Consider the following 27,198-nt stretch of genomic DNA (forward strand, 5'->3'; position numbering starts at 1 on the left):
GGGACTAGACTGGTTGCGGGCAAAGGTCCTCGAGCCCACACCGGCCCAACCTGGCCTCACCAAAGCGGATCCCTTCCAAGGGCAGAGGGCGTCGTTCCGCACCCAATAAGCGCCGGCGGAGACACTTTTCCCGGAGCCTGAGCTGACAAGCAGCCAATCACGACAATCCGTCATGTCAAATAAACTTTCGGAGTCGGACTAGCGGGGCCTCTTAGTTGTCCTTGACCCCACCACTAGCACTGACTAACCCGTCCATCCCTAATAAGATGGAACGGACAGGTCGGGGGGTTTGTCGTTAGTCCTTATGCCACGGATAGATAAGCAAACCAACTTGCTGCTCTCTTTAATCACTTGCTCCCTCATTACTTCCTACTGACTGACAACTCCTACTACTCTGACTTGACAGGTGGTCCGAGTTGGTTAGTCCCCATTCTACTAGCCCATTCTGCAATGCCTTCTCCTTGTCCTTCTTAGAAAGCTTCCCGTCCCCATTCGCTGGTGGCTTGTGTGTGTGTGTTCGTGATCTCACTTCCCCCCCCCGAATATGCAGTCTTAACGAGCTCCGCTCTCGTTCCACCCTGTCATCCCGCCCAGCAGTCATTCCCTCCCTCCTCCCCCTCCTGTGAAAACAATAAAAAACAACGGAGAGAGGGGAACAACAAGAAAAAGGATAGAAAAACCGCCATGTCGGCGGATAGACTTCCTTTGGCGGATTCAACACCTCTCGACTCTACCTCAGGCGTACGGGGGACTTCTTCGTCTGAATCAGAACAACAACGTTGGTTTCTTTGCCGCCTTCTCTGTGATCTGACCGTCCTGTCGACGAACTTACCAACACCATTTCCTCAGGAACGTCCAGCGATCCCCCTCAAATTCCTGTGAGGCTTAGACGACGAAGGCACTTGCCTATGTCCGATGATCAATCCTCCAGGAATCAAATCTTCTACTTTGTCGACTCCAATTCCTCGTCCCGCGAAAAACGGGCTCATGTGATGCGTCACCATGTTCAGGAGAAACGCCGACAGAGGAAGTCATCCCACTCCCGGGCGGACGGCGACCGGAGGGGTAGTCGCCCTCTTCGCTACTCCCCATGGCCTCATAAGAGGACAGATGTAGACAATCATGATGATTACGAATCCATTGCCCCTCAGGAGGTTCCCAGCGAAACTTCAGTAAACGGGCATTCCTTGGTACGTCCATCTTTTACCATCTTTACAACACTTTCCCCATTAATTACACAATTGTCTCCACCGCTTCGCCATACTGACCGGACTAATGCTATAGATTCCATTTGGTCTCCCTCCTGTGCAATCCCCACCCGAATCGGTAGATGGATACCAGTCACCTTCACCAGTCACCATGCTTGATGCCTCGAGAAAAGATCCATTCAACTCTCTGCCAGGTGTCTACTCCCGTGATGACCAAGAGCTAGCCGACTACTGGACTAACCGGCTAACCTACTGGTCGGGTCAAAATAAGTATATCAAAGACCTTGTGTTCAAGGCCGCCATGAGTCACCCATTGTGCTTCCAAGCAGTCATCCTCACATACTGCGCTCGCTGGAAAGCCCAGCTCTACAACCTCCAAGACAGCAAGGAAGCTCAGTATCATCTCGATAAGGCCGTACAGGGAATCGAAGAAGCAAAGATCGGTTCTGCAGGAGTCGACGAAGATAACCTAGCATTGGCGCTAAGCGGCATGTCACTACACGAGGATCGGTTTGGTGACAAGCAAGTCGCTCGGAAATACGAAGACCAGGCGGTTGAAATCCTCCGGTCTCGATCCGGCACGCAAAGTACGGTTGAGGTTTTCATGCATTACGTGCGATACGTGATGATTCCACCACCGATGGAGATGAGCGAAGAGGGGAAGCGCTGGCTCGTCTCTTTTCTTCATGCGGCAGAGCAGCTGATGCACCAGCATAGCACACCTTCTTACTTGGAGTCTGTACCCCAGCGACGGACTGCATTCCAGATGGATAGTCCCTTGTTTCCTCTACTTTCCAGTGGGCCCCGCCCTTCGCAGGTGCCTCAAGATTACCGCATGTATGTTGTGCGCAATGCGCCCACCCAGGAGATTACTAGAACTGCAGCCTTGATCTACATCACCGCGGCACTGTGGGATCTGGCAGCATCGGAGAACAAAACCGGGCGGTTTCTCAACCACCTCCACCACCTCGTGCGACTGCACAACCTGGACCGGTATCCAGCCTGCGAGACCTTCATCTGGCTGCTTCTGGAAGAAGGCTATGGAGCGGACCTGAAGGAGTCGGAACGCGGATGGTCCACAGGCGAGCTGCTGAAGATGCACAAGCAGCTCCGACCGGACCTTCAATTTCAATACAACGAGATCCTCTTCAGTCTACTCATGCTCCATCCGCCCATTCGAGGAATCGATGCATTTGAGGAAGAATTGCTTGGCCCAATTTGAGTGAGAGCGACGACCAAAATTACTTTTCGAGATACCCCTTTCCCCTGCCGACATTCATCTACTTTTAGCCATTGTTTTCTTTTCTTGGTTTGAAAAGAAGCGTGTGTTGTGTTATGTTGTATTGTGTTCTGTATGTTTGTATATTTCGGGCAGAACAGAAAAAAGTACTGATTAGGTACGAATCCAAAACCCATGATTGTTTTCCGCGACGTGCAGGAGCGTCGCAGCAGTCGTACATGAATATTTACTCCGTACTTTCGTGACCTCTTCATTAAAAGTAGTATTTGTAGCTAGCTAGCTAGCTGTCCTTTCTTCCTGCAGCAGGAAACAAAGTCAAAACTGAAGTTAGTGGTGGTAACCCCGCATTTACAACTTCCCAGATGGATACTTACTGGTTGGTGTCACCTCAGATCGGGTTTTCTAGAACGACCTGTTCCACGGTTCCCAACTTATCCGCGACCAATATCCCTTGCGGGCAATCGGTCATCCATTCACCACTACGGATACTACTAACTTAACCACCATCTGCTTACCCTCCCGTGTATCTAGCTACTTTGACTTAGACTGAAGTAGGATAGGACGACTGCCACGTAAGCCGATCTGCATCGGAAACCTCCAACTTAACTAATTCTACTCGAACCTACCCAATTAAGTAATTTGTACCCATCGGATCATTCCCCTCCTGTAAGAATACGCCTGATAATAGACAGATAGATAGATATATCTATCTACTTTGCACACTGCCGCGTAATTAGATCAGCAAAGCAATCACTAGCTAACTAACCACAGCTCCCAGAATATCAGTGGATCGAAGGGAACTTACGGTGAGAGATATTATGTCCACTCTGTTACTGTACGTATGAGATCATTCGCGCGCACGGACTTTAAACGATGTGAGCATTCCCATTAATGGATGAGATGAGTAGATAGATAGATTACCTATCTTTACTTTACTTTACTTAGTCCGGTGGGTGGGACATGTCACAAATCCTTCCTGCCGGATATAGAATCCGCTGGTTATCGGAGTTGCTTCTTTTGTGTACCTGCTAACGGAGTACAACTACGGGGGTTTTAGTTTGTGGTACTTATTTAAAGTGGGACGCGTCGGTTTTTGGTTTTGGGTTTGTTCCTCATTCTCTTGATTATCTTAATGGAATGTTTCTGCACTCTGAATATCCTTGGGTAAATCGAGTCTTGGGGTAGAGAATGGACTTGTAATAACTGTCAGCTGAGCTTTGGGCTGATGGTGGCGGCAATTGACCAGTTAATAGTTAACTAATTGGTGCCAGTGCCGCTTAGTAAAGAAACAACATGGCTGGGGGTGCGATGATTAATTCTGATGGAGAGAGAAGAGGGGGTCTGGAGCTCACGCCACTACTACTCTAAACACAGCACAGGTTCTGTATCCCATAACCCTAGAGAAATAAAATAGATTAACACTAGTTAAGTACTTTTGATCGTGATTCCTGCTCTTGGACACAGACACACACACCAGATGCACACGCTACTGCAGGCCGCTGTTTTGGGTCAGGGCATGGCATGCCGTCCGCCCGCCCCGTCCGTCTGTGTGTGTCAGGAGTTTACTACCTGGGTGGTACTGGTCCGACTTGCAGAAGTACGACCGGCTGGGTTGGGCTGGACTGGGCTGGGTTGCTGTGCCGAGATCTGAGTGGTTAAGCTTATTGCTTACCTTTGGTTGGTCAGGGAGAATTCAGGATGTTTGACTGCGGTGGGTAGGTGAGTGGGTAGTTAATTTATTTGATGATGTTAAGTTAAAGTATCTATTTAAAGTGATATAGAAGATAGCTTATTTCAGGACTGTTGGATATTAGTATGTGCTCGTGGGGTCGGGATTGGTATAGGTGATGCTGGCTGTGCAGAATCGGTATCGGTATCATCTGGGAGACTTTGTGCCACAAGATGATACTATGGTAGTACTGTGAGTGGGCGGGATCGCTGCCGGGTTTGAGGTTGTGTAATGTACTTTGCTTTGTCACTTCTTCATGCAAGCCTTGCATTTTGTGTTTTGGGAGAATTAACTGGGATTATATACTCCATACATCGGCTTTGCTCTCAGGACAATTTTTCTCTTGTATGACAGAAAATGGTCCCTCCGCGATACACGCCCTACACGCCTTCAGTTTGGCGTAAGTCTATCTATCAACGTACCTTTTCACGGCTTGTACAACAGTCAATTGTCCCAGTATACACATCTTCATAAGGCCCTGTCTCAGATACTAGTCTAGGAAGTGAGGCTAGACCTGGAATAGACCCGTCTCGTATCCCCCCAAAAGCAAAAGCCATGACAAACTAACCTCAAGGATGTTGCCTCAGGAATATGCCATTCTGCTCAGATTCGACAGTTGCTTGCCGCATGATAGGTGCCAATGGCCAGCCCGTGTCCAGCCACATGGTTATTTATCCACGTCCTGTCCTCGGAGCGTTAGAATTAACGAAAGTAATGAACCATAATCTTGCAGAAGTTGATTGATCGGTGATGGATTAAATGGGCATGCTTGCTTGTTTGTCTGTCCAGGCAACGGAATTTCGATTTGCCGCTGGTGCCACTAATTACTACACACTTCACTTCGCGGCAAAGTCTGCTGCTACGCGGGAAATATTCGTCTCCCTTTCTTCAAGCTTCCTCCGTTGTATGATGTGGTGATGCCAATTATAGATACCATCATCATCATCATCTGCAGAACACACACACACATAGACACATCTATTTCGATACGCGTAGTGATGATGAGCAGAGCAGAGGGAGAAAAGCATCGCCTCGCGCAAGTGACAACAACAGACACGCACACATAAATATTCTTCCGCACTGGCGATCAAAAGCAAAGCAAGCAGTGCTTGCATTCAAACACACCGCCGAATTCCAACACTAGACACAGCCGGGTTAGCGTTGACAAATTTTCAACGCGAAAGGAAAAAAAGGGTTGCCTGGCTAGTGGTTCCAAGGGAAAGTGTGTGATCTGGTACGGGAGATGGTGGCCCCAGCACGAGGCTGAAAGACTGGTTTGATTGCCTGTGGGTCCCATAGGCTTCGATGGGATGAACCTATGATCCGAGATCCAAGGGACGATGCGAAATGAGCCAGTCATGTGGTGCGTATGTACGGATCATAGATGATGAATTTATTGATGGTGAGATCTGGCTTGTGTTTGCTATGGTGTGCGGAGGAGGAGTTTGCAAAGTGACTTACACAGCCTTCTTTCTAGTCGGACCGTTTACTGTGTAGCACAACCGCATCCCCTCCGTTTCTAGGGAGTAGCATTCCGATAATCTCCCTCTTCTTTTATTTGAACCTGGCCCTTACTACATGCCAGTATAGCACTGCTAAAGAATGATAGATCAGACAGACCATAGACACGATGGCGCAAAATGAAACGGGCGGCCCGTGTCAGAATCTTCGCAAGTGAAACGCATGGCGCCGTGGATACTGTGGCTGGAGACTGGAGAAAGAGAGAGAGAGAGAAAGAGTCGTAAGCCAACCATCGGACAGATCCCGAGTCTTGGCTTTCCAACTGTCACGGGTTTGAGGGTGCAGATTGCTTTTACTATTATTATGATTTCATACTCCGTACATTTATTGAAATAGTAATTTGCGTGGAAATGAGATCACAGGTACATTCTAATTTCATACTGTGACACAATAATATGATAGTTTATTAACTATCCACTATATACTGGCCTCTAGTGAAAGAAAATGATTTCATTGCTGCCGTTTGCGTCGGTCGCAAAGGGCTGCCCCTTTCGACACCCACGGAGAAAGCCGTCCCAACCAGCCACTGGAACATGAATCCACCAGCCGGCCGTCTGGGGGGTAAGAGATTGCGTTCCTCGATTCCTCCCTGGCCTGAGTTAGGAACTAAGGAACTGAAAGGTTCGAGCACATTCAAATTTGCCACCTTCGCTACCGGACGAAAAAGTCACTCTATCGACACAGGATTGACCACCTGGGTAGCAACCCGCATACAGAGGGTTTACGAGGCATTCCAGTGTGAATGTATGGGAGATGCCACTGCAAAAAGCGCGTCGGAACAATACCATACGGTAAGCGAGTTGCGAGTCAGACTAAGAGACGCTAGTAATCTGCTAAGGCCGATCTATTGGGACCAACTCATCCACTCTTGCGCCTTATCATCTTCCCTCGTCTGGTCTCTCCAGCCACAGTAACCAAACGGAAACCCCATCGGAAAATTGTTCAGCTTCCATCCACTATCTATTTCTGCCACTGGCTGTCACCGGGCCACATCAGAAAGAGGGGAAAGCTTCTCTCAGTGAGAAGACAGACTGGGTGGTTGGGAATTGAATTCTGTCCCGGTCCCGATGGCAAAAGGCAAATGAGAATTCACCTTGGACCAGACATCTGTCTGGCTGGCATGATGCCGCTCATATCATGATGACGAGCAGTGGCTGAAACGGAGTGCGATCGTCGCTTTGCTGTTGATCAGCCCAAAAGTCAAATGCAAATCTAGCATTTGTGCTCCTGATCGGAATTCCCCTTACGCTGGCCCTTCCTTCAATCGTCATCGACTCCTCCACCCACAGGAGTGTGACCCGGGCGACCCAACGATCCCATCTGAGATCCAGAGTTGACTTGCCAGTGGCATCGCCTCTCACTCGTCCTGCGCGGCCCCAAGTGGAGTGGCTTGTTCCCTCGTGGGTGGCACTAGCTTCAAATCCTCTTCCATCCCACCAGACTTGACCAAAGCCCGGATGAGCTCCCCTTTTAACTCTTCTCGTGATGCTAGCCTGAGATTTCCTTCACGGGAACCATTCTTTCGGTTCAGCCGAACCCATTGCCATTCCTGGGAGTCCAATTGGCATGCGCTGAGCTGTGCACCCAATCTGCTTTGCCAGCTCTTTCTGATCTTTTCATTTCCATTTTCACTTTCTTTTTTTTCTACAGTGGGCAGATCAGCAAACCCACCTTCAAGTCCCAGGCGACCCAAACAGAAAAAGGTTTCTTTCCCTTGGGTGGCTCCCCCTCTCCCTTTAAGCTTTGCGCCCCTTGAGTCTATCCTTTGCTTTTCTCATTTTTCGTTTAAACAAACCTCCCTCCCTCCCTTTCGTCCTGTCCAGCTGCCCTGTTTGGATCTCACACTCTTTCGATCCTGGCCGTGCCCTTGCCTGTGATCCCCTCCCCCCTCTCTGCGGTCGACCGCTCTCGATCGTGCGACATTCTGCCTCTTGACGTAACCGCACCTATATTCCACTTGACCACGGCAGACTCGCACTGCCATTAATTGTGCGCCATCATGGCTATCCGTGATGTCGGCCTGGAAGGCCTTCATCAGCTATTCCAACGGGTAAGTCTGCATGGTGTCGTGGGATCGCGCTCGGTCGCATTCCTTGATTGATGCTGGAGAGCGCATCTCTAACCCTCCCACAGTCCAGCAGTGATGATCCGCAAAGCGCTTCCAACTCGGCCTCGGGCCTGGTTACGACCTTGGTCCCCTCCTTGATCTCTGCCGCGGCCATGGTGATTATCTTCATTATCTTGCGACGCAGCGAAACTCGCATGTACATGCCTCGTACTTACCTGGGCGTTTTGCGGCCCTCGGAACGTACTCCCGCTTCGCCTACTGGCCTTTGGAATTGGATCTTGCAAATGTACCGGCTGCCCGATGAATATGTCCTGCAGCACCACTCTATGGACGCCTATCTTCTCTTGCGCTTCCTGAAGGTTGTTTCGATGATTTGCTTTGTGGGAGCTTGTATGACCTGGCCTATCTTGTTCCCGGTCAATGCAACGGGCGGTGCCGGCGGAGAGCAATTGGATATGCTGAGCATGTCGAACATCAGCTCCGATAAATATGCTCGCTACTACGCTCACACATTTATTGCATGGCTTTTTGTCGGTGTGTATTCTCTCATAAACTCTGGCTTGGGGGTGTCCATCGCTAATGGTATTGCTAGGCTTCGTCTTCTACACGATCACTCGCGAATGCCTGTTCTACATCAATTTGCGCCACGCATATGCCCTCGCTCCGGCATATGCCAGCCGTCTCTCGTCTCGCACCGTGCTCTTCACTGCGGTCACCGAAGATTATCTGAGCCGCGACAAGATTCGACAGATGTTTGGTCCCGAGAAGGTGAAGAATGTCTGGCTTACGACCAACACCAGCGAATTGGACGACAAGGTTGCTGAACGCGACGACGCTGCGATGAAGCTCGAGGCGGCGGAGACGAAGCTCATCAAACTGGCGAACGCTGCCCGCTTGAAGGCCCTCAAGAAGCAAGGGTCCGTGGAGGAAGGTCAGAACGCCAGCGATAGCCTCTGCGACGATGACGATGAGTCCGGCTCGGTTGCAGCTCGCTGGGTTCGACCCCAAGACCGCCCTACTCATCGGCTCACACTCCTGGTCGGCAAGAAGGTTGATACCATCAACTGGGCGAGGTCTGAGATCGAGCGCCTTACCCCCGAGATCGAGGAACTTCAGGCCAAACACCGCGAAGGTAATGCGGACCTGGTGTCGTCTGTCTTCGTTGAATTCCACCACCAGGCCGATGCTCAGCAGGCTTTCCAGTCTGGTTAGTATTCCATACTGTTCTTCGTTTTTGTCCAGCTATGCTAACTCGCGCACAGTGGCCCACAACTACCCCCTGCACATGGCGCCTCGTTACATCGGCCTGGAGCCCACCCAGGTCATCTGGTCCAACTTGCGCATCAAGTGGTGGGAGCGTCTCGTTCGTTACTCTGCGACGATCGCCTTTGTTGTCGCTTTGATTGTCTTCTGGGCCATTCCCACTGCCGTGGTTGGCTGCATCTCGAACATCAACTTCCTGACTGAGAAGGTCCCTTTCCTTCGCTTTATTAACGACGTTCCAAGCTGGATTCTAGGTGTTATCACGTCCCTTCTGCCTACGGTCTTGATGTCCGTACTCATGGCTTTGCTACCAATCGTCCTCCGATGTAAGTTGCAATCCTACGCCTCCATGTACGGGAAGTCGAGCGCATTCTCATTTGTCGATAGTGATGGCCAAATTTGGTGGTGCTCCTAGCTTGGCTGCTGTGGAATTGACTACGCAAAACTTCTATTTCGCATTCGAAGTCATCCAGGTGTTCCTGGTTGTCACTATTTCATCCTCCGCCTCCAGCGTCGTCTCCGATATTATCAGCGATCCCACTTCCGCTGCGTCTCTGTTGGCTAAAAAGATTCCCACCGCTTCGAACTTCTACATCTCGTACATCATCCTGCAAGGATTGTCTTTCAGTGCCGGTGCTTTGCTGCAGATCAGTGGACTGATCCTCGGCAAGGTCCTAGGTCGTCTCCTGGACAACACGCCGCGGAAGATGTACAGCCGTTGGTCCAACCTGGCTGGTCTGGGCTGGGGAACTGTGTACCCTGTTTTCACCCTCCTCGCTGTCATTGGTAAGAATTTATGGTCTCTGAAGATATTGAAAACGGCCAACTGACAATGCATATTACAGCTATCGTTTACTCGTGCATTGCACCTCTCGTACTTGGCTTCGCCACCATCGGCCTCTACCTCTTCTACTTCGCCTACCGCTACAACATGCTGTACGTGTCAAACGCCAACATTGACACACAGGGCAAGGCCTACGTTCAGGGTCTGAAGCACCTGACGGTGGGCTGCTACCTCCTGATGGTCTGTCTGATTGGTCTCTTTGCTATCGCTACCGCTGCCGACAGCATTGCCACTGGGCCCCTGGTCCTCATGATCATTCTGCTGGTCTTCTGCGTTCTGTACCACGTGGCCCTCAATAATGCCCTGGAGCCCCTGATCCACTACCTGCCCAAGAACCTCGAGTCGGAGGAAGAAGCCCTGCTGTCTCGCGAGCAGACCAAGGTGAGCCAGTCCGGCGAGGCATCGGATGACGCCGCCGCCGGAGGCTCCAAGGCGCGCGACAGCGGCGTGGCCAACATCGACTCCGCCGAACGGGGTCTGACCTCCGACGAGCCCCTGGCCAAGCCCAACTTCCTGCTCCGGTACCTTCGTCCCGACAAGTACGACAGCTATGCGCAGATGCGCCGCCTGGTTCCCAGCGGACAGGAGATCACCAAGTACGCACCCGAGGTGGAGCGGGACGCTTACTTCAACCCGTCCATCAAGGCGCAGCCCCCTCTGCTCTGGATTCCTCGGGATGAGCTGGGTGTCAGTCGCCAGGAGGTCAGGCACACCTCCCGGGTTATCAAGATCACGGACGAGGATGCTTGGCTGGACGAGAAGAACCACATCTGCTGGGACTTGGACAAGGGTGTTCCTCCCATCTTCAAGGAGAAGGTTTACTACTAGATACCCAGACGCAAGGAAAGAGAAAATGATGTGTATGGATACTTTACCGACGGTTGGATGGTCATGGTAATGGGAGAATAGTTACAGAGAACCTTGATACCCACGGATTTGGAGGCCATAGAGTGAGTATATGGCTGTTGGAAGATGAAGATAATACGGATGTTCATGTTTAAATTAATTTTACTAACTAATTATGAGTTAAGTGTTGAGAAGAAATGGCCGTGATGTTTACATATACAAGGAGTATACTGACTATATAATGACTGCTGAATGAATACATTACACGCCGATACTACTACTTAGCAGTACCTTGATATATTTATATATTTTTTTCATATGACGATTACTTCCCCTCAAGATGAACCCTCTCCCACCCCCTCCTAACCCCATGCCTCCTCATCATCCGATCATACCAACCCGTCAGCTCAGGAAACCTCTCCAAATCAAACCCATATTGACTCGCCGCCGCGACATACGGGAAATGCGCTATATCAGCCACCGTACTGTGACCCATCAGCCAAATACGACCTACTACATAGTAAAAAGAAAGTAAGAAGGGAATACAATACCATCTCTCCCCAATCAGCCACCCGCCCCCGCCCCTCCTCTGCCGGGACAAATACTCCTCTAGATGGAGATACAGACTGAGTAAACTTCTCGCAAAGGGGACAGTCGCAGTCGCAGTCTCTTTCGCAGTATTGTTGTTATCTACCACCTCGCTCTCTTTTATCGCTGGGAGATGTTGTTTGTGATGATGATGCTTATGTTCATGCTTGTTGTCAGGTTCACTGTCTTGATGATGATGTTGATGGATGATCCCCATCCGGTCTGCTAGCTTCGATAAACTCTCTTCGACAGCTACATGTTCAGGCGAATGCGGGGGGTATGAGAGGTGGTGGTGGTGGTGGTGCTGATCGCCGTCGTAGCGGGTCAGGAGGTAGGTGGTTATGGAGGGAAGGGAGTGCAGGGTTGGGCCGTGGCCGGTGCGGTGGATGTCTGTCAGGGTTGTGGTTGAGGAGGAGTGGGGGAGAAGGTGGAGGGTGTAGGGGAGTCTAAGTTCTTCGAGGATGATGGCGATGGTGGTGCCAGTGGTGGAGGCTTTGGGGGTGGAGAGGGTGATGGTGCTGGGTTCTTCGTCGAAGACGTTCATTGTACAGTTGGTCTGCCGTAGGCAAGTGAACTGTTGGAGTAGAGGAAGAAACTAAAGGGGGATGTGACGTTATGTGGGATAAGCAGGATTGATCCCTGCCGATAAAGTTCTTGGTTTTATCTCCTGGGGGAGTAAATTGGGGTTCATGGTTGACGTCACGGGAATACGGGAGAGAATAGAGAAGAAAGTTCAGGGCACGAGTTGGGGTTACAGGAACTGGTTAAATTCTAGAACTGGTGATACAGAGTTACACGATGTCTATCTGTGATCGTTTGTCTGGTTTTATTTTCAATGTTTGTTTCAAAGTAGTACTATCTTCAGTTCGCCAACTGATAGATTGAATCAAATGAATGAACGAAAAAGCCGAGGTGTCAACCCCAAAAGAGTAAAACGGTAATCAAAATGGGCGGGTCTGGCCACGGCGAGCTTATGACTCGTCCCACCAATCACAGACGATGGCCGGGCCTGGCTCGGTCGCCGTGCATGTCGGCACTCCCTCCCTCGGCATCTGATTGGCTGCCATTGTCAGTTTCGGCCGGCGGAGAACGCGGCGTCATCAAGCCGTTACGTTTGCCGTTTTGGCCGAAAAGGGTCTGTCTAGTTTGCAATTCTGCAAGATTGCACACCCACAATTCCTATCTCTTTCTTCCCCTCCCTCCCTGCGATTTCCTGAGCAAACATCTCGGATCAATATTTCTAATCCTTCCAGACGAACCATGGTTTAACTGTTCGTTCCGCCACCATCGCTGTGCTTGTGTGACTTGTATCCCCCCGGAGGGGTTGCGCTATAAGTATCCGATTGTACTCCCCCCCACACCAGCCAGGGGAATAAAGCAGGAATTGGCAACAGTAGCCGACTCTCAACCCCACGCGCTCATGATGCAGCCCACCCCTGTTCCTCGCGACATCCTCATAGTCGGCGCCGGCATCGCGGGTCTGGCCAGCGCCATCTCTCTCGCCAAGGAACTGGCTTCCTCCATCCCCGACCTGAAGATCTCCGTTTTCGAAGGCGCACCAGAACTATCTGCCTCAGGGGGCGCTATAAGTCTTACCCCAACGGCGCAAAATTACCTCGACAAGTTGGGCGTCTTGTCCGAACTTAATCGCATGGGCAGTGAAGCCGGCATCGAAGTCGATCTCATTGAACTCTTCTCCCTCCGCTCAGGTCGCAGACTTGGACCTCTCAAATTCACCGACGAGAATGGCTTCGGTTACGGTGGCTACAAGGGCCGTCGAGTCATGCGAAATGCCCTCTCGCGCGCCATGTTATCTGTCATTCAAACCCACCTTCCCACGGTTTCCGTCTACTTCAACAAGAAAGTCGTAGGCGGCACCACAACCGACTCATCCGTCACCTTATCCTTCGAAGATGGCTCTTTCGCTACAGGTGAGCTTGTTCTGGGCTGCGACGGCGTCCACTCTATCACGCGCACGCGCATTGTCGATCCCGGCAACCGCTCCGAATACACCGGCATCTCTTTCATCCAGAGCGTCACCGACGCCCACGACCTCTCCGTCCCCATGCACTTCAACCAGACTGCCATCCACCTCACTCGCCACAGTTCCCTCCTCACTAGCTACTGCGACCCTGATCGCCAGAAGATCTTCTCCGCCGCTATCCTCCGCGTGAACGAACACCTCATTGAGCGCTACCAAGCCACTTCGAAAAGCGATTGTCCGGAACAAGCCAGCATGAAGATGTCCATCCGCTATCTGGTGCGCACGCAGTTCGCCAAATCTGCCCTTCCTAGCATCCGCGCGCTCCTCGACCACACCGAAGATTGGGCCCTGTATCCGGTATATCAGGTCCGGCAACGAGGGAAATGGCACAAGGGACGGATTCTGCTCCTGGGTGATGCAGCGCATGCGGTAAGCCATAAACCACCCCCCAATACTTCACTTTGAAAGCAGTCACTAATCTTCAGATATAGATGCCTCCCCGCGACGAATCCGCTGCCTACTCCATCGAAGACGCCCTCATCTTCACACAAATCTTCTCCCGCAACCTGCACGCCCCACTCGCCACTACCTTCCAAGAATACGAGTCCCTGCGCCGTGAGCTCGTCAACAAAGTCTTTGACGCCTCCCGCCGTCTCTGGCAAAGTGATCTCGATAAGGGATTATTTCCGGGCCACGTGCGCGAACTGATGTCGCCGGTTCACATGTCGCCCGGGGGTTGTACAACGATAGCATCAGCTAGACCGGCCGTTCCAGCAGCCACGCATCAGAGTTTCTCGGATCTGTCGGTGTACTCGTTGACCCGGGAGTTCCAAGGAGAGATCGAATCCTAATCGAATGAACTGGGGATAGATACGAGGATGGCATATAGAGGTGTTCAAAGGTTCCTTACTTCGGGTTTGTGTTCTCGTGGGGTACGGTATATTGTTTTTCACACGGATGGATCATAGAAAGGAATGGAATCTGGGACAGGACAGGATATATGGCTAGAAACGAGCGTTACGACCACATTACTACAGCAATGATAATACTTTCAACCATTAGTTTTCATGTTAGGACCACCCATCCTCCAAAATCTCCCTTACATCCAACCGATCCCTCGGATCCAACCTCGTAATCCTACATACAAAGTCCCTATCTATACGAGGAATCCCCCTCTCCCTCATAAGATGAAACGGTCTCAGTGTCTCCGGCGGACTATTCCGCATTGCTTCTGGGCTCCTGAAGATTGGCGTCCCAACCTCGTCTCCCTGTTGGGCGTAGAGGGGGTTTTTCGGGAACGGTGCTGCTGAAGTTGGCGAAGTGAAGGTCGGTGAAGCGGATTTCATTGTTGTGGTTGGTATTGGTGTTGGGTTGGTGTGGAGTTTATGAGGATATTGCTTGGTTTGATATCGATATCAGTCTGTTTAGCTATTTGTATTATGTAGTAGATGTAGTATGGCGAAGGAAATGTACATGTTATAGTATGAACGAACCCATCTCCGTGAAGTAAAGCCGATGCCTCCAACATCCTGCTCACCACATACTTTACCTCTCGTCGCGTTAGTCTTTTGCTGTTTAATGCGTGTAGTAGATCATCGTTAGATAGTAGGGTGGGTCTTAGACTTCATTCAGGAATGGGCGATATGTGGACATCCTGCTGGAAGCGATGGATATCGTCTCTTTTGTTTCGAGGACGGAAGGGTTGTGCACTCTTCACGATGACTGGTTGTTTGTAGGTTTGGGATCATTAAAGACTTTGAGACTTAGGATTCCATGGCGTTTTAAGATAGATGTTAGTGGATGATTTACGTTGCTAGCCAGATACTTTGTTGGAGCTGCTTTAATTATGTCTTGATATTTGATTGAAAACCTATTATTACTGGGATGATGGCCATCTTTTGAATCCGCCGAGCTTAGTTTAGCTTGTCAAATTGAAGTCGACTAATTGGAGGATTGAGTGTAGATCTCGATGCAATAAAGTGATCCACCGTGGCGTCACCGCCCGGGCGTGCCTGGTTTTCTGCCGTCCATTTTTTCCGTTTATCAAAAGATTCCCGAAATCCGTTGCTTCTCCTCCGTCCACCTTCTCCCTCTCATCCTCCCATTCTTCCTCCTTTTTCTCCCATTTATTTTCCATCTTCATTGGTTTAATAGATATTTTTTTTGTTTTAATTGCGTTTCTGTTACCCTTTTACTCTCCCTAAGCTCCTCATCATGCTGGGCGCTTTCCGCCGTTCCGGCGCCGTCCATGCGCTGCGAGCTTCACGATCTCTGCTGGCCAGATCGATTCCTCAGCAACCTCAATGGCTCTCTGCTTCTGCACCGGCGGTCTCATACGTCGCTCGCGCCCTCTACCATCCGTCCCCGGCTTTTCTTGATGCCACAGCAGCAGCTCAGGCGCAACTCAACGTCGCCGCCGACATCGAGCCCCGGCTACCCAATTCCAAGTTCCACAGCCTGGCACAAGACGGCCTGGTCAACGACAGACTGATCCGGACCGTGACAAATTCCATGAAGATTGAAACCATGACCGATGTTCAAGCTAAGACGATCCGTGAAACACTGAGCGGCGATGATGTGTGAGTTCTTCTTCGTCTCTGCCTCCCTTCATTCACCTATCTGCAAATGGCGGCTGACCTTGATTTTTTCTTCCCATATAGCTTGGCCCAGGCAAAGACCGGAACTGGAAAGACTCTTGCCTTCTTGATCCCGGTCGTCCAGCGCCTTGTTAGTGATCCGTCAGTCAAACGCTCGCGCCCCTCATACCGTGGACAACAAGGGAGGAGAAACACGCCCGATATTCGGGCGATTGTCATCTCTCCGACTCGTGAGTTGGCGGAACAGATTGCCCATGAGGCACAGCGCTTGGTGTATGGACTGGGTTTGACCGTGCAGACGGCAGTCGGCGGTACTCAAAAAAGATTGCATCTAAACAAGATCCGGAACGAGGGCTGCAATATCTTGGTTGGAACTCCTGGTCGTCTGAAGGACCTTCTTTCCGATCCGTACAGCGGTGTCACCGCGCCCCAGCTCCAAGCTCTCGTCTTCGACGAGGCTGATCGCTTGCTGGATGATGGCTTCTCGCAAGAGATCGGTCAGATCAAGGACCTCCTGCCCAACCCGGAGGAGGTCGACCGCCAGACCCTGATGTTCTCCGCCACCGTCCCAGGTGAAGTCATGAACATGGTGCGTCAGACTATGAAGCCTGACTTCAAGTTCATTAAGACTGTCTCGGAGGATGAGGTGCCCACCCACTTGCGGGTGCCCCAGAAGGTCGTCTACCTGGATGGCTTCCAGAACGGCTTGCCTGCTATTCTGGAGCTGGCCAAGCAGGGTTACGTTAACTCCCCGAATTTCAAGGCCATTGTCTACCTGAACGCAACGACGATGGTCTCGCTGGCCAACGACATATTCAGGCGGCTTCAGAATGATCCTGAGGACCGTACCAAAGGACACGCTCTTGGGCGCCTCCCTATTCTCCAAATCCATTCGCGACTGACTCAGGCGCAAAGAACTCGTGTCACGAGTACTTTCCGCAACGCGCGCTCCGGCATTCTCTTCTCTTCCGACGTAACCGCCCGTGGTCTGGATTTCCCTGATGTCACGCACGTCATCCAATACGGACTCCCCAGCGAGCGTCAGACTTACATCCACCGCGTGGGGCGTACTGGCCGTGCGAACAAGGAAGGTGAGGGCTGGATCTTGCTGCATAACAACGAGAAGCGTGCCTTCAAACAGATGTTGGGCGACCTGCCGATCGAGGAGGATCAGACCACGATCCCCGTGGCGAAGGTCAACATGCGTGAAGAGATCGAGGATGATGGCTCAGAGACGAGCCGAACTCTACAACAAATCAAATTGGCCGCGCAGCAGGTTCCTATCGACGATCGCGTGGAGGCATGGAAGTCCCAAACGGGTACCATCATAGGCAAACTCCAACCTCTGTCGGCGACCCTGCCTGCAATGCATGACCTGTCCAAGTACGGATACGTGCTGCCCAAGCCTCCGCATCTCCCTTCCAGAATCCAACAAGCTTTGGAGAAGGGCGATAGGCCTCCTCCAAGGTCCAACCGTGGTGGGCCCCGGGATTCCTTCAGGTCCCGGGATTCCTACAGGCCCCGTTCTAGCGGTGGCTATAATGACCGCTACCAACGCTCTTCATCCCGCGACCGCGAGCCCCGCAACCCTTGGAACGAAAGAGGCTCCTCTCGCGGCCGTCGCGAGAGCCGCTCCTACAACCGCTACTGATAATTGGCGCTTGAGGCCAGGATGCCAGGATCATTAACGTTCTTAGATACCCTTCCTATGAAACGCAGCCCTGCTAAAATTGACCTTTGAAACCGGCTTGTTGTAATAGTGCCGGATATCTATTTGGGGATGAACTTCTCCTTTCTCCTTCTTCTCATTGTGATCGGACTGCGTGCAATGTTTCTTTTAAAAAATGTGTTCGATATGTGATCGGCTTGTATACTACATAACAGATACCACGTGAATATGGCATAGTCTCTACTCTAGATACAATATACATGTATAATATGACAGAAATCCCAACATATGACCCTATCGCTATCACTTCATAGGACATAGGAAACCAACTAGAAAATGGTCTGCTTTCTAGTCCTTGTAAAGTGACCACTGGGCTACGAGACCGGAGGATCGAATACAGTCAATCCTATCATCAAATCGATAATTCTACTAAATTTGGAAACCAATATAACAGAAAAAGAATGCTTTTAATCTATCCATAGTAAAACCCCAAGATAGTCCTAATATACATACATACATGCTGCCATCTATGTCCAATAAACCCAATAACAAGCGCTAGCTATTCAATAGCATTCATTAAGCATCCTCCCCATTCTTCTTCTTCTCACTCTCCGCCGCCTTGGCCGCAAACCTCTCCCTGGCCAGCTCAATCCTCGACTTCGGCTTCTGACCTCCCTCGCCACCAACATCCAATCCCTTCGCCTTGGCCGCCCACTCACCTCTGCGGCGCTTATACAAGTCCATCGACCAATTACGCCACACCGCACGACCGACAAACGAATCCCTCAGAGCCATTTCACTGCGCGCCAGTTCCTGCGCCATGCGCTCCTTCACGAAGAACACGTCCTTCGTAGCGTGCCAGAGAGCATCCACGACGCGGGACCCGCTGCTATCCAGGGCCAGTTCTTCGAGATGGCCCGTGAAGCGGACGGCGAACTGGCGCCGGAATTGCGGCGTCGAGGTGGGCAGAGTGAGGGACTTTTGAATGACGTGGGAGGCGGTAGGGTCTTTGGCGATGGTGAGGAGGGATTCGGGCGTTTGGGAGAGGAGACTGCTGTAGACGAGGGCGCTGAGCGGGCCCGGGGCTGTGAGGATCGTCTGCACGAAGAGAGAGTTGTGGAGTTTGGCGCCTTTGGGGTTCGTGTTGATGTTGGCGTTGGCGTTGTCGGGGCCGAAGTCGGGGATTGCGGGGGGTTGTTGGTGGTCGTCTTGGTCTTGGTCTTGGTTTTGTTGTTGGGGTTCAGAGGTGGTGGTTGTGTCCTCGAGAGTGAGCATTTGGGACAGTCGCTTGGCGGGGTCGCTGTCGTAGGCGGTTTCGAGGGAGCGCGCGATAGGGGTGGTGTCGACGCCGCGGACGATGCATCGCTCGACGAGGGTCTTGGGGACGATGACGCGGGAGCGCTCGATGAGGTTGGGGATCTGAGGGACGAGGAGTTCCACGGCGTTTTCGAGGTCGTCCTTTCCGAGACGTTCCAGGACTTTGAGCACGACGTAGCCGGCGGTGATGTTGCGCGACAGGGAGCGGAGTTGGTCGCGCAGGAAGTTCTTGTAAAGACCCTTGAATAGCTTGCCGGGCATGTATCGGACGATGGTCTCGAGGAGGCGGGAGCCCACGGGGTCGTAGAGAAGGCCGCGGATGAAGACGGTGCTTTCTGTGCCTTCTTCGAAGGTGTCGTCGGGGATTAGTCGGCGGATGATCGACTTGGGGTCCTTCGCGCTGGCCTTTCCGAAGTGCGAGAGCTCCAGGTATACGAGGACTTGGAGAACTGGGTTTCCGACGGGGTGGGTGGCAAGTGCGCGAAGATAGGTGTCGTCGAGCACGGAGACCATATCCTGCATGATCTTCTTCAGGGTGCCCTCGAACGATTCGGGCACGCTGCGCTTCTGCGCAACGGGGTTCTCGTCCTGCACTTCGTTGAGAACGCCGTGTCTTTCCTTCTTGCGACTAGCAACGACCGAGTCGCTCAAGGATAGATCGACAGGCTCTCCTGCCAGCACCAACAGGAGAACGCGAATGGTGTGCGACGCAAACCGCTCCGTCAGCAAGTATCCCCAGTTTCCCTCCAACTCCTCGATGACCTTCATGAACATCTCCGCCAGCGACAGTTCGGGCTCGGGCTCGTCTCCCTCCTCGGCTTCGGTCTTGCTAGCCTTCTTGGATGGCTTTTGCGACACTCCAGGCGCAGCGTGAATGAAAAGAGTCTCGCAGCAATGACTGGCGAACCGGTGCTGAACCAGGTGCAGGAAATGACCGATGAATTTGCTGAACAGTCTCCGGATCTGGTGTATGTCCGACATCGAGATCAACTTCTCCATAAGACGCGAACACGACTGACTGCATGAGATCTTCAATTCCTTGCCTTCGGCCTCCTTGTAGACACTCTCGACGAAGACTCGTCGCTCCTCTGCGTCTCCGAACTGGTTGGTCTCCAACACCTCGTTTGCACGCGAGAAGTATTCCTGCTCCTCAGGATCGAGAAGACCATAAAAGGGCATATCGCCCGTCTGCGCTCCCTCCTCGCCCTGCTGTTGTCCATCGTTCAGAGCGATATAATCGGCACCGTTAACGAAGTCGTTGGTCTCGTCGTCGGAAGGTTTCACTCGTTTGGGCACGACATCTTCGGGGGCGTCGTCGCGCTTTCGCTTGCTGGCTTCCTTGTTGGCCTTTTCGGTGGCGCGACGGCCTCTCTTGACCTTTTCACGAGGCATGATGTGACGATGTGCAATTGGGAGTTGAAGGGGGAAGTTTTCTCTCTCGCCGATTCGCTTTTTTTCTGCGTTTTTCCCGCAATCGATAAGCAGTGGTCCGAGCGTCTTCAACAGATGTTTGTCTTGTTTGCATCTCTTTACTCCCCCGATCAACTATTACTTACTTTCACATTAACTTCCTCATGACAACAACTGTTGTGGAGAGGGGGAGAATGGCATGGAATACTCAATGACTTCTCTGATCTCAGTTGTTAATGTGCGACATCTATCATGTCACCTGAGTTGAATTGACTGCAAAGCTGCTGCGGAACGATACAACGCCAGATTCCGTACTCATGGATGAGATTGTTGAAATAGCTAGATAATGGATCTTCTACTGAATAAACTAATCTAACCAAAAGAAAGCAAGGAAAATCAAGGGATAAAGAGAAAAAGAGACAAAATGCAACAATTACTTCCGAATCCCGTCCCAAGTATCATCCATATCCTATTGAACTTCTAGTAGACACCGGTGTCCCTTCGTTGATAGCAGGAAATGCAGGACCTGCTCCATGTCCTCATCGCTCATTCCTTCCCGGGATGATACCTCTGATCTGGGAAACTGTCGGAAGAAATGGGCGGTAGCCAAGCGCAGCTCTATTCGAGCCAAATGTAACCCCAGGCAATCTGTTACAGTCAGGTTAGCTGCTGGCTGATACTCTCCTAACAGTTGACAGTCGGCACTTACTACGTGTCCCTGCTCCAAATGGCATGAATGCATCCTTCATCTCCTTGGTAGGGGAAGCCCAGCGGGAAGGATCGAACCTATACGAATTTTAGTCAACAACTTCGGGTTCAGCCAGCCAAGTGCGAATGCTTGGACCACTTACTTTTCGGGCTCCGGGAACGCAACAGGATCACGATGCAAGCTCCAGATTTGCGTCGTTACAGTGCTCCCTCCGGGGACCCAATAGCCGCTAAATGTCGCACCTTGTGGTGGTACAACGCGAGGGAGAGCACAAGGGACGGCGGGATACAGGCGCAAGGCCTCATCAATGACCTGGTTCAAATAGGATAAGCTCTGGACATCCTTGTCAGAAAACAACTCGGGCAGTGTGGCGACCTCGGCAACAAGTGCTTTCCGGATGACTGGCGCCTTGCAGACTGCCCAAGTGAGATAGGTCAAGGTGTTGGCTGTGGTATCACTCCCAGCGACGATGAGGTCAGAGGCATCGTCGCGGATTTCAGCATCAGACAATCCTTCCTTGCCAGCATTATACAGTTTTGTAAAAAGTGTCGGCTTGACGTTTTCGGGACTTGCGGCTAACAGCCTTTTGTAACGGTTGACGGACTCGTCAGCATAGTCCCCGAATCTATTTCGGCTCTTGTTAGCCTCCCTGAGGATAGGGAGCGGCAGGAATTCCGCGAGCCTGAAGATGAAAGGAAAAGCTACTCGAGACTCTCCGACCAAGGCGGCTATCTCTAGGTCTTTGATATGCTGATCTTTCTGCGCGGCTTGGTCAACTCATGTCATAAAGTTCGGCTCGCGATAGGCTATATTACTTTGCCTTGCTCCAACATCCGGAATGAGTCCCCGAAGGACAATTCTCCAATAATGTCGCTGGACATAAAGAAAAACCACTTCTGGACATCTGCCACTTTACGGGTGGTCATTTCCTCTCGCATGCGCTGCATAGTGAGGCGGATGCGGGCCTCTATCAAGGGCTCCAGTGAATGCAAGTTCGCATCTGCGAAGGGCGATGAAAGGAGCCTGCGATGTTTGCTGTGAAACTTGGGATCAGTAGTACTGAAGATACTTTTTGCATTGTCGTGCTTGAGCAATTCATATACCGGCGATTTTAGGAAGCCACTTCCTATGCGATGGATCTCTCGGGCTTCAGCAATCTTAGCAATGTCGACTGCATTCGGACCGACCCGGACGACAGAACCTACATGAGAGCACACAATTAGCCTTGCGGGTGCCTCTGTCCAACGATTTGCTCGAATTACCATATATTTTATGTAGCGCTTGCACATATCGTGGCCGGTTCCCTATGACTGTTTGATATCTGACGAAAATATCCGTCCACTTGCACAGGAAGGGGCCGGGGACCGACGACAATGGGTTCCTTCGCTCGCGATAAACATTCTACTCGCTTGCACGTTTAGCCTTGATCTGTCAAGCAGAAACCAAAGTGAACCCACAGTTACGATATAGAGGACGAGGAAAAGAATAACCAAAGTCGGACCATGGCTAGCCACGAAGCTGGACCCCATTGCGCTTGCTGGGTGAAGCGATACCGGATCCCCAATGAACTAATGCTACTACTGTCCCATGATTCCAGGATAGATTATCGTTAGCATTTAGAAGGGAGGAGCGTGTGCTGGCATTTTAACCGCTCCCTCAGGTAATTGCTAAAACGTGGGACGTGCGATGAAGTAATACCAAGTACAACCGAAAACGGATTGCAACTGAAGCTTCTGCCAGATAATAGTACACCAACCCCTCTCAAACAGCGAATGAGGGAGTACAAGCTTCTGAACTGACTCATTCTCCGTGGTCGTTGGAGGTAGCCGACCATCTCTAATTGCCCTCAGGTAGAGCAGCTGACGGCCTGACGCAAGGTCCAGCGCGACCGCAGGTTGAGATGAATGCGATGACAATCATCCAATGGGCTCGATAAGTAGTGCTGCTTGATAAGGTGGGATTTGCATTGGTCTCAACGTAGCGGTGTAACTGCCTGGAGCAACGGATTCGCAGTTTACGGCATACCTTGCATATCAGCAGTTACACTGGTGAGTCGGCTACTCTGAAGGAAGCCAAAGATCGATAACATCGATGATCTGGCCCGACAATGCCATTATTATCAGGGAATATAAAACAAAGCTGTGACTGCTTGTTGATGAGATAAAATTGGCCGCGACTGAGCCGGCCGCCGTTCATCTCTATACTAGTGATGACCGCCAACTGGCACGGGTTGAAAGCCCTATCTCGACCGCATCCGACGATGCGACCAAACTTAACATAACACCCCCTAACCAAGAGAACGACAGCCATTCCTTCATTCATACCCAATTTATTGCCAAGAACTGGCTGACAGTCGCGTTCCCGAACGACTCAACTTAAAATATCTCCTCAACTGATCATATTTCGGGTCGCGACTCCCATCCGAGCTTCCCATTGGCTCGCGGGCGGTTCCGAGCATCATCGACTGGCCCTGGGTACAACCTTGCTATTGCTGGCCAGCGTCATTGATCCGTCAACTTCCGGATGCCGTTGCTGGTTCGCTGTGCTATGACCCCTGTTACAATTTACTCTGATGTTGTCTGATCTCTTTCCCTCCGCTGCTGCTCGGTCGCGATGCATGCGCGGCTTCAATGCACTAGCAAGACTTGTTGACAGGAGCCCAAGCCAATCAAGGTGACCCCGGAGTGTCTCATTTGACACGACTAATTGGCTTGCGATGCCTCTGCTGTTCGTGAGGGCTGCAGTCCCCTTTGAGGCCGGGGCCAATGCCACCGATGTGCTCATAAACGAGGTCCATTTCAATCGCACCGCACTCCATTACTATCACTACACGCTCTTCAGCAATGGGACCCTTTCCAATGGCACGGACTGCTATCTCGCCTTCAATCAGTTCCAACCACACATGAACGAGAATGGGACTTTTGTGAACGGAACCTCCTGCTATGCACCTATTCGGGATATAGGTCGACATGCGTCGGCTGGCCTGGCTTTTGCCTTCATGTTTGTCTTTGCGATTGTTTTCACCTTGATCAACATGCGCAAGCATAGCCGGCGGTATCTGCCTGCTGATCGCCGGTGGACACTCCTGGGCCGTCGGGCGAAATGGATCTGGATGCTCTTCATTGCCGCCTGCGGCACCATTAGCTGTTTCATGAGCATCGACGTGGATCGGGGGTACATTGTGAGCGTCCCGTTGATTCTGCAGAGTGTGTTCTACACGCTGTTGACGCCAGGGATGATGGCCGCGGTATGGGAGGCGGTCCGGCACTGGTAAGTAATGATAGGTTGCATTCCCGGACTTGTAGAACCGAATTGACACGAATCCCAGGGGCTCCTGGCAAGAGCGGCAGATCTACGATCGGGATCCGTACGCATTCCAAGTATCCAGCAGCCGGCAAGGTCAGGAGTTTGTGCTCCCGATCATCTTCTACGGATGCGCTTTGGCCAATTTTGTCTTGACCGTCCCGCGCTCTTGGACCGCCATTGAGATGCAACGCAGTCTCGACCAACAGCTCAATGAAGCCAAGCCGGTCGCTACAGATGTACGATGGCGTGCCGCCGGATTTGTCGCGGTGGCCGGCGTCTTAGTGATCTGCTACAGCCTGGAACATAGCATCTACCGCTACCGGGCGCGACCGACCAGCACCATAGGCCAGCTCTTGTTCTACTTGAATGCGGCCCCATCGCAATTCCTCATAGCTATTGTGTTGCTTGGCGTAAAGATCGGATACGCTATTGCCTCTGCCTTCGACTGGACAGTGTCCCCCTTGAGGTACGGAGTCGATTCTGGATGGCTCTACGGGCTGGGATACACGCCGGTGCTGCTCTTGCTCATTCTGTTCAATACCTGTGGATTCTGCGAGCTGAATGAAGATAAAGCCTTGATCGTGCAGCGAGACGAATTCAACCATGCAGTTGCTGATGCTGTGGGAGTCGGACAGCGGAAGCCCAGCTGGTGGAAGAAGAGCCGCACCTTCGTTCGAGAACTTGGTGATCATCGCCAACGCCAGGGCTCGCAGCAAGACGATCGTGATATGAGTCGGTTTGTGGAGATGGGGATCATCAAGCCACGAGAGCAACCTCAGGAGGACGAACCCAAGCCGGAGACATGGGTGACTACGCGTACTGCCAGTCAGGGCAGCGAGTCGACTGCGGTGGCGCGTACGGAGAGCAGTCCGGAGGCCAGCCCACCGTATGTCGAATATACTCTGCAGCCGGAGTTGTCTCGGAATACTTCTAACGAGATGGAGGTACATGGGCGCCCGCAGACTGAAAGGGACATATTGGGATAGGGGTCAAGCTAGTAGGAATACGGATAATATTGGAGGGTATGGATAGTTAGTTCGCGATGTATCATGAGTCGATGACTTATATAGGCCAGATGAATCACAGATGGATGTTAGTGAAATGAAGTTTATTTCTTTCTACTTGATACTCAAGCGCAGTATCAATATATGCACGTGACACTCTGATTGCATGTTTGCTCGGTTTGCCTCCCTGCCTCTCATTGCGAAGCTTCACTTCACCCTCCACCATCCACTCCACTCCCATTGTTCAGACAGACCACAATTCGCGTCCGGATATCCCAGTGACGAAGCTGCAAGCAGGTCTTGCAAACCAGAAAACCCTTTAGTGATCATATCCTCCCCTCCTTCCAACTCACAACATGGAACCCGAAAAGCGCAAATACGCCGCCGGGCCTTCCCTGCCCTCCACTAGCGAAGACGACTCCAGCAAACGTCGCAAAGTGATCGGACCAGCTCCCCCTCCTCCATCTACCACTGCAGACGCCAATTCCTCCGACAACAGCTCCTCTGATGACGACTCTGACGACGACTTCGGACCCAGCCTCCCTCCGCCAGAAGGCACCGTCCCATCTGTCCCCAATACCAGCGCAACACAACCCATCCCCTCCGAAAGTACCTCAGAAGCACCAAAACAACCCCAGCGCGATGCCTGGATGCTCGAGCCCATCGACGGCTCGAACCGCAACTCCCGCGTCGACCCGACGAAACTGCGCAACCGGAAATTCCAAACCGGGCGGGGAGCCAACACTACGCCCAGTGCGGGCGGGTTAGACGTTTCCTGGACTGAGACGCCGGAGCAGAAAATGAAGCGCCTACAGGATGAGGTCCTGGGTGTGCAAACACGGCCTACTGCCCCTAATGCGGGCGACTCGGCGGGAGGAGCGCGCGGCGCACAGCCCTCGCGGGCTATGCAGGAGAAGATCCACCGGTTCAATGAAGAGAAGAGGAAGGAGGAGGCGAAAGCGAGGGATGCGGAGAGAAAGAAGAAGAAGGATGGAGAAGAAGAGGAGGATGACCCTAGTGCTCGTGCTTTTGATAAGGAGAAGGATATGGCGCTTTCGTCGAAGATTACGCATGCGCAGAGACGGGAGATGATGAATAAGGCGGCGGACTTTGGGTCGAGGTTTACGAGTGGGAAGTTTCTGTGATTGAGCGACGCTTGTTCGGTATCTTTCACGAGGATCTTGTCCGACTTGCTTCGCATGGTTGCGGCTCTGTCGTACACAGCGTCGTACGGGCCATCCGTTTGTTGATCAATTCTGCCTAGGGCAATGACTGGCAGCCGGAGGCTGGGCAATTCCTCTATGCCAATGGTCGTTTCGGATAAGTGCATCGCCCTGATCAGCCATGTTGGTTACAGTTCTCGTTGTATCTGGTAGCAGCACCTGCTGTTAGATATCAAGGCTCACAGTGCCGCGAGAATGACCAGTGAGCCATCTCAGGTTGTCGCCGCAGCGCGGTGACATGCTGGAGCTATGAAAAATGGACTAATACTATCATGGAACTTCAGTGTCCTCTCAGAGGACAGATAGTAGGCCGATTAGCTGGTATGGGGTTTGGGTTCTCCGAAACCCGCCAAGATGGGAAGATCAAGATAACTTTATTTGGCGGCTTGGCTGCTTCGGATGGCCATCCCGCAGATAACATCTGGTGTGATTCTGGGGTACATCCCTAGAGTTTGAGTTGTAATTTTATATAAAGACTACATAGAAACCTAGGTAAATAAGTTCAAATATCATAATTAGCTGCAATCATCTTCACTTACGCAGACGAAACAGTCAGCGGGGCGATTGACAGCATCTCCGCGGGATGATCTGCTGATCTTATCAGACCATCGATGATGCGGGGATGTTTTGGCGTCTCCGCCTTGCTTCGGCTTCATTCCTTGCTTTCCCCCT

General features: G+C 51.8%; 13 protein-coding genes across 13 annotated transcripts; 8 read left to right on the forward strand and 5 right to left on the reverse strand.

Annotated features, from left to right (window-relative positions):
- Positions 1 to 326: 326 nt before the first annotated feature.
- Positions 327 to 2,685, forward strand: BDQ94DRAFT_135586 (uncharacterized protein). Its single transcript, XM_026764699.1, has 3 exons — positions 327 to 778; positions 850 to 1,190; positions 1,285 to 2,685. The coding sequence occupies exons 1-3, from the start codon at positions 685 to 687 to the stop codon at positions 2,428 to 2,430; spliced, it is 1,581 nt and encodes a 526-aa protein (XP_026631079.1). The 5' UTR covers positions 327 to 684; the 3' UTR covers positions 2,431 to 2,685.
- Positions 2,686 to 3,886: 1,201 nt separating this feature from the next.
- On the forward strand, positions 3,887 to 4,191 carry BDQ94DRAFT_135588 (uncharacterized protein). Its single transcript, XM_026764700.1, has one exon. The coding sequence runs from the start codon at positions 3,926 to 3,928 to the stop codon at positions 4,097 to 4,099; it is 174 nt and encodes a 57-aa protein (XP_026631080.1). The 5' UTR covers positions 3,887 to 3,925; the 3' UTR covers positions 4,100 to 4,191.
- Positions 4,192 to 4,382: 191 nt separating this feature from the next.
- Positions 4,383 to 5,968, reverse strand: BDQ94DRAFT_135589 (uncharacterized protein). The gene has a single exon (XM_026764701.1). It carries the CDS (start codon positions 5,290 to 5,292, stop codon positions 5,014 to 5,016), a length of 279 nt encoding a protein of 92 aa, XP_026631081.1. The 5' UTR covers positions 5,293 to 5,968; the 3' UTR covers positions 4,383 to 5,013.
- Positions 5,969 to 6,110: 142 nt separating this feature from the next.
- On the forward strand, positions 6,111 to 7,132 carry BDQ94DRAFT_135590 (uncharacterized protein). The gene is made up of 2 exons (XM_026764702.1): positions 6,111 to 6,874; positions 6,946 to 7,132. Exon 1 carries the CDS (start codon positions 6,232 to 6,234, stop codon positions 6,610 to 6,612), a length of 381 nt encoding a protein of 126 aa, XP_026631082.1. The 5' UTR covers positions 6,111 to 6,231; the 3' UTR covers positions 6,613 to 6,874; positions 6,946 to 7,132.
- BDQ94DRAFT_135593 (putative DUF221 domain protein) lies at positions 7,133 to 11,043 on the forward strand. Its single transcript, XM_026764703.1, has 6 exons — positions 7,133 to 7,748; positions 7,832 to 8,300; positions 8,359 to 8,973; positions 9,029 to 9,355; positions 9,417 to 9,815; positions 9,875 to 11,043. Exons 1-6 carry the CDS (start codon positions 7,698 to 7,700, stop codon positions 10,699 to 10,701), a joined length of 2,688 nt encoding a protein of 895 aa, XP_026631083.1. The 5' UTR covers positions 7,133 to 7,697; the 3' UTR covers positions 10,702 to 11,043.
- Positions 11,044 to 11,192: 149 nt separating this feature from the next.
- Positions 11,193 to 11,851, reverse strand: BDQ94DRAFT_166278 (uncharacterized protein; the record flags this gene model as incomplete). The annotated part of the gene is made up of 2 exons (XM_026770507.1): positions 11,193 to 11,204; positions 11,564 to 11,851. 2 exons carry the CDS (start codon positions 11,849 to 11,851, stop codon positions 11,193 to 11,195), a joined length of 300 nt encoding a protein of 99 aa, XP_026631084.1.
- An 842-nt stretch (positions 11,852 to 12,693) lies between these two features.
- Positions 12,694 to 14,313, forward strand: BDQ94DRAFT_181430 (FAD-dependent oxidoreductase). Its single transcript, XM_026773882.1, has 2 exons — positions 12,694 to 13,720; positions 13,783 to 14,313. The coding sequence occupies exons 1-2, from the start codon at positions 12,728 to 12,730 to the stop codon at positions 14,140 to 14,142; spliced, it is 1,353 nt and encodes a 450-aa protein (XP_026631085.1). The 5' UTR covers positions 12,694 to 12,727; the 3' UTR covers positions 14,143 to 14,313.
- Positions 14,314 to 14,459: 146 nt separating this feature from the next.
- Positions 14,460 to 14,875, reverse strand: BDQ94DRAFT_135597 (uncharacterized protein). Its single transcript, XM_026764704.1, has one exon. The coding sequence runs from the start codon at positions 14,817 to 14,819 to the stop codon at positions 14,634 to 14,636; it is 186 nt and encodes a 61-aa protein (XP_026631086.1). The 5' UTR covers positions 14,820 to 14,875; the 3' UTR covers positions 14,460 to 14,633.
- Positions 14,876 to 15,368: 493 nt separating this feature from the next.
- BDQ94DRAFT_135598 (DEAD/DEAH box helicase) lies at positions 15,369 to 17,929 on the forward strand. The gene is made up of 2 exons (XM_026764705.1): positions 15,369 to 15,870; positions 15,952 to 17,929. The coding sequence occupies exons 1-2, from the start codon at positions 15,506 to 15,508 to the stop codon at positions 17,537 to 17,539; spliced, it is 1,953 nt and encodes a 650-aa protein (XP_026631087.1). The 5' UTR covers positions 15,369 to 15,505; the 3' UTR covers positions 17,540 to 17,929.
- Positions 17,930 to 18,003: 74 nt separating this feature from the next.
- nop9 (RNA-binding RNA processing protein NOP9) lies at positions 18,004 to 20,296 on the reverse strand. Its single transcript, XM_026764706.1, has one exon. The coding sequence runs from the start codon at positions 20,264 to 20,266 to the stop codon at positions 18,134 to 18,136; it is 2,133 nt and encodes a 710-aa protein (XP_026631088.1). The 5' UTR covers positions 20,267 to 20,296; the 3' UTR covers positions 18,004 to 18,133.
- Positions 20,297 to 20,753: 457 nt separating this feature from the next.
- Positions 20,754 to 22,522, reverse strand: BDQ94DRAFT_166282 (cytochrome P450; the record flags this gene model as incomplete). Its single annotated transcript, XM_026770508.1, has 6 exons — positions 20,754 to 20,932; positions 20,994 to 21,070; positions 21,136 to 21,752; positions 21,809 to 22,194; positions 22,256 to 22,394; positions 22,451 to 22,522. The coding sequence occupies 6 exons, from the start codon at positions 22,520 to 22,522 to the stop codon at positions 20,754 to 20,756; spliced, it is 1,470 nt and encodes a 489-aa protein (XP_026631089.1).
- Positions 22,523 to 23,592: 1,070 nt separating this feature from the next.
- Positions 23,593 to 25,395, forward strand: BDQ94DRAFT_135600 (DUF2434 domain-containing protein). Its single transcript, XM_026764707.1, has 2 exons — positions 23,593 to 24,263; positions 24,322 to 25,395. Exons 1-2 carry the CDS (start codon positions 23,710 to 23,712, stop codon positions 25,283 to 25,285), a joined length of 1,518 nt encoding a protein of 505 aa, XP_026631090.1. The 5' UTR covers positions 23,593 to 23,709; the 3' UTR covers positions 25,286 to 25,395.
- Positions 25,396 to 25,446: 51 nt separating this feature from the next.
- Positions 25,447 to 27,089, forward strand: BDQ94DRAFT_135601 (GPALPP motifs-containing protein 1). The gene has a single exon (XM_026764708.1). It carries the CDS (start codon positions 25,660 to 25,662, stop codon positions 26,446 to 26,448), a length of 789 nt encoding a protein of 262 aa, XP_026631091.1. The 5' UTR covers positions 25,447 to 25,659; the 3' UTR covers positions 26,449 to 27,089.
- The last annotated feature ends 109 nt before the right edge of the window (positions 27,090 to 27,198 follow it).

Source organism: Aspergillus welwitschiae, assembly GCF_003344945.1.
Source record: "Aspergillus welwitschiae strain CBS 139.54b unplaced genomic scaffold BDQ94scaffold_3, whole genome shotgun sequence".
Lineage (NCBI taxonomy): Eukaryota > Fungi > Ascomycota > Eurotiomycetes > Eurotiales > Aspergillaceae > Aspergillus > Aspergillus welwitschiae.

Excerpts from the sequence above, each read along its gene's own strand:
- BDQ94DRAFT_135586 (XM_026764699.1), top strand. The coding sequence starts at position 685 with ATGTCGGCGGATAGACTTCCTTTGGCGGATTCAACACCTCTCGACTCT. Across the intron at positions 779-849 it reads GTCTGAATCAGAACAACAAC|GAACGTCCAGCGATCCCCCT; the intron begins GTTGGTTTCTTT and ends CCATTTCCTCAG. Across the intron at positions 1,191-1,284 it reads CAGTAAACGGGCATTCCTTG|ATTCCATTTGGTCTCCCTCC; the intron begins GTACGTCCATCT and ends CTAATGCTATAG.
- BDQ94DRAFT_135588 (XM_026764700.1), top strand. The coding sequence starts at position 3,926 with ATGCACACGCTACTGCAGGCCGCTGTTTTGGGTCAGGGCATGGCATGC.
- BDQ94DRAFT_135589 (XM_026764701.1), bottom strand. The coding sequence starts at position 5,292 with ATGCAAGCACTGCTTGCTTTGCTTTTGATCGCCAGTGCGGAAGAATAT.
- BDQ94DRAFT_135590 (XM_026764702.1), top strand. The coding sequence starts at position 6,232 with ATGAATCCACCAGCCGGCCGTCTGGGGGGTAAGAGATTGCGTTCCTCG.
- BDQ94DRAFT_135593 (XM_026764703.1), top strand. The coding sequence starts at position 7,698 with ATGGCTATCCGTGATGTCGGCCTGGAAGGCCTTCATCAGCTATTCCAA. Across the intron at positions 7,749-7,831 it reads TTCATCAGCTATTCCAACGG|TCCAGCAGTGATGATCCGCA; the intron begins GTAAGTCTGCAT and ends ACCCTCCCACAG. Across the intron at positions 8,974-9,028 it reads TCAGCAGGCTTTCCAGTCTG|TGGCCCACAACTACCCCCTG; the intron begins GTTAGTATTCCA and ends ACTCGCGCACAG.
- BDQ94DRAFT_181430 (XM_026773882.1), top strand. The coding sequence starts at position 12,728 with ATGATGCAGCCCACCCCTGTTCCTCGCGACATCCTCATAGTCGGCGCC. Across the intron at positions 13,721-13,782 it reads TGGGTGATGCAGCGCATGCG|ATGCCTCCCCGCGACGAATC; the intron begins GTAAGCCATAAA and ends CTTCAGATATAG.
- BDQ94DRAFT_135597 (XM_026764704.1), bottom strand. The coding sequence starts at position 14,819 with ATGTTGGAGGCATCGGCTTTACTTCACGGAGATGGGTTCGTTCATACT.
- BDQ94DRAFT_135598 (XM_026764705.1), top strand. The coding sequence starts at position 15,506 with ATGCTGGGCGCTTTCCGCCGTTCCGGCGCCGTCCATGCGCTGCGAGCT. Across the intron at positions 15,871-15,951 it reads ACACTGAGCGGCGATGATGT|CTTGGCCCAGGCAAAGACCG; the intron begins GTGAGTTCTTCT and ends CTTCCCATATAG.
- nop9 (XM_026764706.1), bottom strand. The coding sequence starts at position 20,266 with ATGCCTCGTGAAAAGGTCAAGAGAGGCCGTCGCGCCACCGAAAAGGCC.
- BDQ94DRAFT_135600 (XM_026764707.1), top strand. The coding sequence starts at position 23,710 with ATGCCTCTGCTGTTCGTGAGGGCTGCAGTCCCCTTTGAGGCCGGGGCC. Across the intron at positions 24,264-24,321 it reads TGGGAGGCGGTCCGGCACTG|GGGCTCCTGGCAAGAGCGGC; the intron begins GTAAGTAATGAT and ends CACGAATCCCAG.
- BDQ94DRAFT_135601 (XM_026764708.1), top strand. The coding sequence starts at position 25,660 with ATGGAACCCGAAAAGCGCAAATACGCCGCCGGGCCTTCCCTGCCCTCC.